This window comes from Spermophilus citellus, assembly GCF_964194105.1.
Source record: "Spermophilus citellus genome assembly, chromosome: 15".
In the NCBI taxonomy this organism is placed as follows: Eukaryota; Metazoa; Chordata; class Mammalia; order Rodentia; family Sciuridae; genus Spermophilus; species Spermophilus citellus.
The window spans coordinates 32,956,728-32,968,803 of record NC_138195.1 but is presented as its reverse complement, the minus strand read 5'-3'; the positions used below and the strand labels follow the sequence as shown (position 1 = coordinate 32,968,803).

Sequence of the window (12,076 nt, the reverse complement as noted above, 5' to 3'; positions counted from 1 at the left end):
GGTGGCACAGTACATCTTGGCAGGAGCATGCTGTGGAAGAAAACTGTTCTCCTTCTGGCATCCAGGAAGCATGAAGAGGGGGACAAGGGGCCAGGATCTCAATATGCCCTTCAAGGGCACAGTCTCAGTGACCTCATTTCCTCCCACTAGACCCGCCTCAAGGTTCTTCCACCTCCCAGTAAGACTAAACCTTCACACATAGGCAGGGGACACTATAGATTTAAACTAGCCCTATGCTTTTTAAAAAAATATTGAACATTTGTGAATCAGCTATCTAGCTCATACTGAAACTAAAGGTTATCTTTAAAATCATTTTTTAAGTAAAGAGTATGAGACATAATGTATCAAAATTGCTTGTTATATAAAAGACTTTTAGGATATATGCTGTGTATAATGCTTTTTTGAAACTTCCAGTGTGTAGTTGAGCTATGAAACTTTTAAATAGTGTCAATATATACTTCTAAAATATTTGTGGTCAAAATATCACAAAAACAAGGATATCCTATATCTCTGAAACGTTCATTCTTAGCTCTACTAAGATAAGGACCAGTTTATGTGTAGCACGAGTTTGTGGAAAATTTTTGTTATGTATAGAAAATAAACATCCACAGTGTGAGCCTGACAGTTAATGTTTCCTTTGGTATACTTAACCAACAGCCAGATAATATTCAGATTGACTTTTTAAAGAATATTTTTCTGGGATACAGTTTGGTCCTATCTGAATATATTTCTTAACAGTTATTGTTCCAAGGTGAAGGAACAAGTTATTTAAAAGCAGAAATAAAATTGTACATACCCATAAATTCCCAAGTATGACAAAATTTTAAGACATAGTTTTAAGAGATGCCTAATGACACTGGTTATTTAAAACATTTAAAAGTTTCTGTTTTGCTTAACAGTCATCCTGGAGAAGTGCTAGTCCCAAAAGCAAGTTTTAACTCTTGTGAAAAGACCAATCAGTATTGAGGAAAAATAAAAATTAGTAGAATTATGATTTGGTATTTGGTTACAGGCCATTGACATCATTAAAAATGGTTATATGACTCTAGGATTTAGATTAACTCTTAAATGTGATTCTAACAAACAGGTATTTTTTTCCATAAAATTCCTCACAGTAGCAAATTTTGGAATGGCATTTCTTCAGAGAAAACATAGAACTAAACTTCCAGTCTACCTGTCATAAATTTATTTTTCTTTTTTCTTTTGTTTGACTGGAGTATTTCACTTTACATTTGTGTCATTTAAATGTTTTCTTATATGAATTCATCACCAAAAATTGAGATCTGAGGTTTCTATGTCTAACTGGAATTCCTAGAATTCCAAGTTTAGCTAAGTAACTGTAAGGATGGTGGGGAAAATACTGAAGAATTTTATCTACTATGAATCCACTTTCCAAATGATAACTATTTTATACATTGATTCTAATCCTAATGTATTGTTTTATAGGAGTCTCCAAGTTTTTTCATAATGGGTTCTGTCTAAGAAAAGATGCTATTGCTGCCAGTATTCAGAAGATTGAGAAAATTCTGCAGTGGTTTGAAAGCCAGAAGCAGCTTAGCTTTTATGCAAGTTCATTACTATTTGTTTATGAAGGTTCATCTCAGCCAACCACTACAAAATCAAATGACAGAACTTTGGCAGAGAAGTTTTTGTCCAAAGGACAATTGTCAGACACAGAGTTACTGGAGTACAACAATAACTTTCATGTGTTAAGTTCCACAGCAAATGGAAAAATAGAGGCTTCAGTAGGCAAAAGCTTATCCAAGATGTATGCTCGTCACAGAAAAATGTATTCAAAAAAACATCACAGTCAGACTTCATTGAAAGTTGAAAATATGGAGCAAGACAATGGGTGGAAAAGCATGTCACAGGAACATTTAAATGGAAATGTACTTTCCCAACTGGAAAAAGTTTTCTGCCATCTTCCCACTGGTTGCCAAGAGATTGCGGAAGTAGAAGTGCGAATGATAGATTTTGCTCATGTGTTTCCTAGCAACACAATAGATGAGGGATATGTTTATGGTCTAAAGCATTTAATTACTGTACTTCGAAGTATTTTAGACAATTGAATCTTTTGCTGCAGTCTTTTTAAGGGGTGGACAAATCATCATAAAGAGCAGCAGTCATTATCTCTGCACATGTAATGCTGTGTAAAAACTTTGTATTGTGAGTCAACATTTTATTTGTCTTTATACTTTTGGTAGAAAGGTTAACTTTTTTATAATCTTACTCAGGAATACTAATTTGTTCATTAGAAAACTGTGAAGAATAAAGAAACAGGAATGTTAAGCAGGGAATGTGGTGGTACATGGCCTAAACATCTATTTGGCTCAAGCAAAATGCAAACCATTATTCAGTAAAAGTTTATTTAGCTTTCTGTAGCCAATGTATCATGAAATCTGTCCACCCAACCTTGAAAATGAGCCATATCTAACCTATGACATAATTAGAACACCTTCAAAATCTAGAAAGCACAGGTTGATATCCTTAGTATTGCTATGTATGAAGTTATTAAAACTGGAGAAAATTCTACTTCAGAAATAAGTACCATTTAGGTTTTATATTAAAAGTTCAGACCAGCATATCAAAAGGTGCTTCTTAGTGAAATGATTTAGAATTGTTGCATTCCAAAAGCAGGTTTTTCCATTTAATTTCCATTTATCTATGTAATACAAAATATTATACTTTGTGAAATACACAACAGAAATGGACAACAACAACAACAACAACAAATATCTTGAAATTAAAGGCACTGATGATTTTTACCAGGGTCAGAGGAGAGAAATTATTTGCAAGAAACAAAATTTTTTCTTTAAAATTCTTTTATTGCAAGTTCTTTTGTGGCAAAAATGGAATCTATATTTACTACAATGTGAGAAGACATTACCTGATATGTAGGTATACATATAATACTTTTTCTCAAACAGAGGCTTCAAAAAGGTGAATGATTAAATTTTTTTTTCCTCTAAACAATATTTTAGAGTGTTTTGCTTTTAAAATTCATGTATTTGTGGTCCCACTTAGTTAAGCAGTGGTATAGACGTTTGTTGCTAAATATGGTGTTTCTCAGAATTTGGTTAAGCAGTGAAAAACAGCATCTGATCATGTAAGTGTTTTTAAAAATACTGTGTGTAAATTAGTACATTGTATAGGGTTTGGAGCATATCTAAATCTGTGCTTCTGTTTCACTATTATTCGTAACAGCTTTAGATCATATCAAAAGAGAAACTAATTTTATTGGGGGCAGAGGCAAAAACACATTTGTAAATATTACCTTTGTTTTACACACGACCTTTTAAAAAATAACTCGGTATTTTTCATTGAAAACTTGTAAGACTTTAAAATTAAATTTGAAAATAATTTGATGTTAATGCTTTCAAAGCACTTTGATTCACTAGTAATACATCTAAGTAGTTGAGCAGTTTTACCATATTCCTGGAACACATTTTGAAGTTATGATTTAAGATATTTTCCTCCTCTTTTTACCTCAGAATCACAATTTAAACTTTTAAATCCAAGTGCCATTTTATGTAGTATGGAGGAAATTTTGTTTCTTAGCTTCCCAACTCTCACTGAGGGTACTTTGCAAATATCTGAGTCCAAACAAAGTCACCAGATAAATTTCTATGAATACTATACTTAGCAAATCTTTTAAACTGGCATAACTTTATATGCATTTTGTTATTTTTATTTAGAATTAGTGTAAAATATTTTTCCTTGGGATGTGATGTTTTTCTGTATTCCCAAGTGGGTATTGGCCATACATTTTTGTGGGAATGAAATTCAAGTCTTAATTAATAGAAACTTTTTTAGTTTTACTCTTTTTTTTTCTTCAATATGGACTTTTGTTGTTGTTGTTACTTAGTGTTAAGCTCATATAAATGAACACTATGTTGAATCTTGAGAGGATTTTTGTATGGGATTGTGTCAGCCTATGTACATTAAATTTAACAAATTTAAGTATTATCAGATTATTTGCACATTTTAGTTCAATAAAGTCTGAATCAGCTGTTCTAGATTTTCTTTATCTGTATTTGGAAATAGAGTTTTGTAAAGTCAATGTCTTGCCTTTCTGATAAAATAGATCATGTTTTGTTTTAATAAAACAAGAAGTGCTTTTATCTTTGTTTTTCAGGGAAGGGATTAACATTTAATTCTTTTTGTTTACATTTTTTATCACTGTTACCCAATGACCATTTTATGTTATTACTTTATAAGTAAGCTTGTATGTAACAGAATAAGTATCTGTTTCTGTAATCTACATGTGACTATTATCTAGTCCTGTCTTAAGATTATGCGGAAGTATGCCACTGTGGGGATGAATGATCACTATTCAGCAAACATGTTTGAACATGTAAATGTTTAAGAAATAAGCAAATTAATGTTATGGTTTGGATTAATAGGATCATTAATTTTTTTCTCCCCTAGGAAACATAAATAATAATGTTAGTGTATTTCTTATGAAATGCACTCATATAAAGGACTTTTAAGAAATTGTGGATGTGAATACATTTCTCAAATGAAATTTAAATTGTAAAATAGTTTTATAATAAAGTATTTACATTAATTGATATTTTAATATGGATGGAAGTTGCATAGATTCAAATAAATTAAAATCCACGATAAATGATACATATTTTATCTAAATAGTTTTTCAAGAAATAATTATGAAAATGTGTATATTAAATGGCTCTAACATGGAGCTTGTGGTATTTCAAATTGGTATTCATGATTCTTTGTTTTATGTGTCTGGAAAGATTGTACTTATAATGCCTCTTTACACTACAATTTGCTACTGTGGGCCTCAAGACTGTTCTACTGAATTAGAACTTTTAAAGAATTTTGGATTAAGTATAATTTAGTATTTATGATTTCCAAGATATTCTTATCATGTCTGTAAAGTCTCTACCAAATTATAATATTTGAAAAGGAATTAATTTCCATAGTTCTTTGAGTTGTAGTTTTCTTGCTTCAGGAACCTGGAAACACATTTTTAATTTTATTTTTTAAGGATATTGGAATATTATAGGATAAACAAACTAGAACAATGAAATAATTTTATCATGAAATTACAGAAATCGTGTCCACTATTTTAAAGCATTGTCATCTTTTTAGTACCATTTTATCGTAGAGTTTGACATTTAAACTTGATTTGCTTTAAAAATTGTTTACAGTGCTTTGTAATTTTATTCCTTATCCAGTGCCTTTAACCTTGATTTGGTATATTTGTAGCTTCAGTTTTCCTTCCTATTGTATCTTATAATGTCTTTAATAGCCCAGGAGGCATCAATTTCTTCTTAAAAAATTGTCAGTTTGATTATCTGAAGATGTAGTAATTACTCATTAATATTTTGGGAAACAAGTACAGTTTCCTTTGGAGGCCAGGCTTCTTAGTTTATTCAAAAACATCGGATGTATCGGATGAATAATGTGTGCCAAGCATTTGTAATCCCTACCCCTAGTATACAGTTTGAACTAATCAGACAAGGCCCTAACTATTTTAAGCATCCTGTCTAGGCCAAGTGGTTTAGGAACTCAACTTAAATAGAGATATAGAGAAAAATGCATTTAAAGATAACTAGCATTTGAGTTTGTGTAAAGATTAATAAGTACTGAATTAAGGTGAGGCAACTAACCATTACAAAGTTTAGATAATTTTGCAGCTTTGTAAACTTCATTTGACTCTTGAGTTTGGGTAGTAGCTATTGATAGTGTAAAAAAGCCTAATTTTTCAATATTCTTGGTGGTAAAGGTACGTTTACTTAGACTGTCCATTTAGAGTAGTGTTTAACATAACATTACTGTGAAAAAAACATTCCATTACATATTCATAAGCACATTAACTGCACATTTTAAAATTGTATTTTACAGTTTAGTACAAGTAATTTTAGGCCTCAATCTTAAATCACTGGTATTTAAAATTTGGCAGTAGGGGGTTGTGGTGGCTCATGCTATAATCCCAGAGACTTTGGATTCTGTGGATTATGAATTTGAGGCTACCCCAGGCAATATAGGGAGACCCTATCTCAAAAAATTAAAAGAAAATAAAAAATCTGGGGATATGTAGCTCAGTGGTAGAGCACTCCTGAGTTCAATCCCTAGTACTACAAAAAAAATTTTTAAATATGAAATTAACGTTTTGACTCAGTGATTTTATTGAAATTTTAAATAGTTCAGGAAAATTGTTAATATTTCAGGAAAATTAGAGTCATAGTTTTTTGTTAATGTTTTAAATTCTTATTGCTTAATTTGATGGATTCTAGTAAGAGGAAAAGGTACTCATTCAATTAAACAAATTGGCTTGTACTTTCAAGAATTGTTTTTAATGTCATCATTGGGGTTAAATTTTGGCCTGGTGTTCGCCTAAAATATACATATAAACAGTGTAATTATAAAGTGAAATAATCTTAAGTATGATGTATGATACACCTGCATATAAATGAAAATGGAGTGCACACAGACACTTTACTATGGGAACTGTACTGGAAGATTTATGAAAGCATGTGAAATTGCACCTAAAATTGTGTTATTAGTGACTATAAGCAGCAATGCTAAATTTCTTGTACTTGATGAATGAATGTACTTAGTCACAGTAACTTTGGTTTAAATGTCTAAGTAATGTCTTTAGTTTTTTTTTCTTTTAGTGTGTTTGTAATTTGTACTATTGATGGGGGTTATTGGACTGCAGGGGTTATTGTCAATGTGTGATTTGTGTTTTTGTTTTATAGAATCATCTAATGTGATATATCAATTTTATAAGTGATATTTAGATAATTCTAATAACTGTGTATATTTGACAACCTATTAAAATGTTTTGCATTGGAGTTTTTTTCCCCCCATTACTTGTAACATGCTTATAGCCTCATGGTAATTTAAAAGTAACTCATTCAGTCAAATATTTTAGTGTGTGTTATGTACCAGAAACTATAGGCATCACTAGGGATTCAAAGATAGAACTAAGTGTTAGTAGAAAGAAAGGTCCTCTTCAGGAATCATTTTGTATGAATATTTTTCTATCATATGAACTAAATAAAGTCCAATTTACAGAAGTGGACTATAGGAGAAACAAATTGACTTGGCTGTGAAAACAGTATAATTTTAAAACAAGTAGATAAGATTTTTGCATGTATTGAAGTTTAGTGAATTGGTTACTTAATCAGTGACCAAGTTATTATTCTTTTCATGTATTAAGAGGAGGATACGCCTACACTTTACCAACCATAGTTTTTAACTTCGAGATTTAAAAAGTTGAAGATTCAGTTCCTGTTCACAAAACATATGCTGTCTGGTCTAATGGGTGGGGGGGGCATGTAAATGTGGGGTAAAATGTTATTGGAGCTATGACTGCTACTTACCTAGCAGGATTATGAAAGAGGGCAGTTGGAACAACACAAAGAAATAAAGGGTCATGGTTCATAACAGCAAATGTAAGTCAATGTCTAGAAATGTCTCATTCAGCCTCTGTGTGTATGTACATGGGAAAGATCAATACTTCTCAAAGCACCCCTCCCAGCCTCCCTGCCCCTGTTATGACTGGCTGCCAGCTGCTGAAAATAACAGGGAACCCTGTCACTATGGTCTCCTCGTTACAGCTAAATATAAAGACTTCATCTTTTAGATGAAGTGAAATACAAAGTGAAAATAATTATAATGTAATAGTAAGAGTGAAAAACAACCTCTTGTGGATTTTGCTTCAATGCATACTCTTCAGTAGTGATGCTACTGGTCCATGGACCATACTTTAAGTACCAAGATTTGCAAGGAGTTCTCAGAATATATGAATGTGGTATAATTCATATGCTTGGTTTGACGTTGAAAATTATGAATTTTTAAGGAAAGGTAGGAATGTCTTTAGAATATTTTTGTAATGCTGAGGATCAAACATGGGACCCTTGTGCATAATCAGCAAGCACTGTACCACTGAGCTACACCCCTAGCCCTTAAAATTTTTACTACAGGTTAACATAATTTGACAAAGTGCCTTGGGATTGCCTTTTTTTTTTTTTTTTTTTTTTTTTTTTTTAAGGATCAAGGTAGAAGTCATTTTGGAAACAGTTGCCATTTGAGTACATTTAATCAGGGCAGCTCTGAATATTTCGAAGCAAGCACTGGGGACTTAAAAAGTTTTTTTTTTGTTGTTGTTGTTTGTTTGTTTTTAATGGAGAATTTCCATACAAAGAGAAAGCTGTTTTTGAAGGCAGTTCATTGATTGGGAAGAAACCCTCATTCAGATTTGTTAATTTCGGCATCTAGCGGAAGGCCAGCAAATACTGACTTCAGTTGTTTATCCAAGTCTATTAGAACATTCTGTGGTTTGACCTTAAGCAGTAGGTGTGAGTGCATTCCTCTGGATCTCCACTTTAGAAAGCCTTAGGCTTAGTTATGTAATTAGCCATCACCGGAGGAACACAAAGAAAATGAATATGATGGGGTGAGACATATTATTCTATGGAGAGAGAAACTATATTATCTCATGCATTTTGAAGATTATAAACTTAAGGTAAACAGATTTAGCTTATGGGATTTGGATCCAGTTCAAAAAACGTCATGTTTGCTAATTTGTAAAGAAACTACTACCACAGTTCTTAATTTCCATTTTCCACACTCCTTATAGTAGTTGGCCCTAACCCATCCAGGTTATTTCAGAGGCAGAACAAATCAAGCAATGGTCTGACCAGCTTGACCACTCTCTCAGTAATTGTTGCTGCACAATAACCCAAAATGTAAGTGGCTTAAACAACTTTATTGTTTGTATGGCTCTATAAGTTGGTTGGGTGGTTCTGCTGGTCTTGGCTAGAATTACTTATGCTTGTAGGAAGGTCAGCTGGTGTGTGGCACGTGGATTGATATAAGTGTCCTACATCTTCTCAGCAGAATAGTCCAGGCATTTCTCTCCTTTTAAGGGTCCAAGAAAAGCTGAAAATATGAGAACAGGATTAAAGTTTATGTTAAAGTTGCTACTGTTGCCAAATCCAGAGTCAATGTAGGAAGGCACTAAAGAAAAGCATTGACAGAGAAGGGGTCATAGCCCAAATCAACACATGCTCCAACCTCAGAGTAGCTCACACAGGGCACCAGAAAGGTGAATCTTGTCATGGTTCATGGTTTCATCAGTCAGCCCCTTCAGAGATAAGTAAGACTAGATATTTAATTCTAAGGATCATAACAGAGGCAGCAGGATAAGTATCATATGCAAATCTTTAAAAGCCTTTTTTACTTTCACCCAAGTTTCCATTGATTACTTCCTCTAGGTAGAGCCCAGGGGGCAGCTCATCTTTAATTTTAAATTACTGTGTTATTGTGGTTTGTTATCCTAAGCACTCTCATCTTATTCATGAGCCTCCTTGATGAAATGTGTCAGTTGATTTTCTTCCAAGTGTGTACAAACTGTAAGCTTCTATGACAAAAGTTACACACACACACACACACACACGCACACACACACACAAATGCACGTTTTATATGTAGTATTAATACCAGTCCTTTAATTGATGTTAGAACTATTTTTTCACTGAACTAGTAATTTGGGTTCAGTATTAGATGCAAGAGCTACTGAATTCTAAAATAATATTTGAACTTCAATATCCTATTCTATTGTTGGTTTAGTTGATTCATGTTCCTCTAAATCAGAATTTCATATTAATTCATTGTTGTTTTCTCCCTACCAATTTCTCTTATTTTATTATTAGTATATAATATCCCAGCAAGAGTGAAAATTCATTTTTCCCAGAGTGGATATTATTATTTTTACCCACATATTAGCCTGTTTTGTGTTCCTAGAAAAAAAATATCAGAAGCTGGAAACTTTATAAAGAAAACAGATTCATTAGGTTCATGGTTTTGGAAGCTAAAATTAAGAGATTTGGTGACTCCGTTTGTTCAATCCCAGATGAAGACCTTCTGACTGCCTCAAGCATGGTGAGAAACATGACAGGTCACAGGCAAGACAGGAAGCAAGAGAGATTAGGGAGCCAGGCTTTATTCTTTTTATAACAACCTACTCTCATGGGAACTAATCTCTGACAGACCATTAATGTTTTCCAAGGGTGGGACCCCCTGACCTAATTACCTTCCTCTGTTCCTCACCTGTTAAAGCTTCTACCACTTCTCAATATTGCTGGGCTGTGAACTGTGAGCTTCCAGCACATGAACTTTTGGGAGACACATGCTATATCCAAACCACAGCAACCCTCCAGTAGACCACTGCTTAAACATCTTTTATTGACCTTTTCCTTGTCCCTGTAACTATCATCTTATTTCTTCCCTTTTCAGCAAAATTCTTCCATTTATTTCCACTTCTCCTATTTTCTGATAAGTTATTCCACTGAGGCTTTGAGAGTTTCATTCCCTCCACCCCAGCAACAGAAATGGTTATTGTTGAGGACACCAGTGACCTCTATATTGTTAAATTGAAGTTCAATTCTCACCTCCCATTTTACATGACGCAGTAACATTTGACACATTTTGATGTGCCTTCCTTCGTATGTGTCTTCTTTATTCACTCGTTGCTCATTCTCCTTTTTTCCCTTCCAACCTCCTTTTTTCTCAGACTCTTTTGCTGAGTCTTTCTATCTTCATCATCCATTGGTCTTGGTGAATTCTGAAGACCAGTTCTCTCTTTTATGTAATAATTCTACAGATCAGGGTCTCAAGCCTATTAGATCTAACCATTTTTAATAATGAATACTTTATAAAACCACACTTGCTATCCCAAACTGAAATGTACAGGTGATATTATCTATTCAGACATGTAATTTTTAAAATGAAAATACAAAATACTAATGAAAAGTCAAAGCAGGTCTAAATAAATTGAGGACATATTGTGTTTATGGAGGTAAAGACTCAATATCTTTTAAAAAATATTTTTAGTTGTAGATGGATACAATACCTCTATTCATTCATTCATTCATTCTACCAGGAATTGAACTCAGGGGCACTCAACCACTGAGCCACATCCCCGCCCTATTTTGTTTTTTATTTAGAGACAGGGTCTCACTGTCTTAGTGCCTCACTTAGTGCTTCGCTTTTGCTGAGGCTGGCTTTGAACCTCTGATCCTCCTGCCTCAGCCTCCGGAGCCGCTGGGATTACAGGTGTACACCACCGTGCCCAGTTTATTAATTTTTATGTGGTGTTGAGGCTCGAATCCAGTACCTCACACGTGCTAGGCAAGCAGTTTGCCACTAACCTACACCCCCAGCCCTCGATGTTTTAAAGATACCAGTTATCATCCAAGTGATCTATGGATTTAAGATAATTCTAATTAAAGTGCTGACTGAAATATTCCCCCATAGAAATATACAATCTTCCTTGTCAGTTTCCCTTCCCACCTCCATTCCCTGGCAAACAGTATTCTGTTTTCAAATCACATGCATTAGTTTGAATTTTCAATATTTATTTGGTGTGGTTGCTTTCATCATAACTGTTTTGAGATTCATTCTCATAGTTGCATGTATCAGTAGATATTTCTGTTTATTGCTGAACAGAAGTCTATTGTATGTATGTACCATAATTTGTCCATTGACCTGTTGAAAAAAATTTGAATTGTTCCCATTGTTTGGGTACCACCATAACAAGGTTTCTCTGAACTTTTGTGTCCAATTCTTTGTATCGACATATGCTTTTCTTTTTCTTGAGTAAACACCTAGAAGTAGAATGACCAGGTTAGGTAGTGGTTTAACATTTCAAGAAAGTGCTAAACTATTTTCTACAGTGACTTTCTGTTCTACATTTTTACCATTCACTTGCTACATGTACTTTACAACACTGGTATGGTCAGTTTTTAAAGCTTTTAGATATTCTAATTCATATAGCTCATTCTGGTTTTACTTTGAATTTCACTAATCATGTGAAGTATCATTTTTTTTGTGCTTGTTTGCTACCTGTATGATTTTTTATGGAAGCGTATGTTTAATTTTTTTTTTGCCCATTTCTTTATTAGAGGTTGCTTTTTTAAAAAAAATTAGTATTGGGAGTTCATCATACATTCTAGATTCATGCTCTTTATCAAATATGAGATTTGCAAATGTTTTCTCCCAGTCTATGGCTCATATTTTATTCTCATGACAGAGAAGATAT

The 12,076-nt window shown here is 33.2% G+C and overlaps 1 protein-coding gene across 2 annotated transcripts in view; it reads left to right on the top strand.

Moving 5' to 3' along the window:
- The window catches only part of IPMK (inositol polyphosphate multikinase), a 59,151-nt gene extending 52,329 nt beyond the window's left edge, over positions 1 to 6,822 (top strand). For both annotated transcript variants that reach the window (XM_081266901.1, XM_081266900.1), the window contains exon 6: positions 1,447 to 6,822. In XM_081266901.1, the coding sequence (XP_081123027.1) occupies positions 1,447 to 2,069 (623 nt within the window). In that variant the 3' untranslated portion in view covers positions 2,070 to 6,822. The remainder of the gene's footprint in view (positions 1 to 1,446) is intronic.
- The last annotated feature ends 5,254 nt before the right edge of the window (positions 6,823 to 12,076 follow it).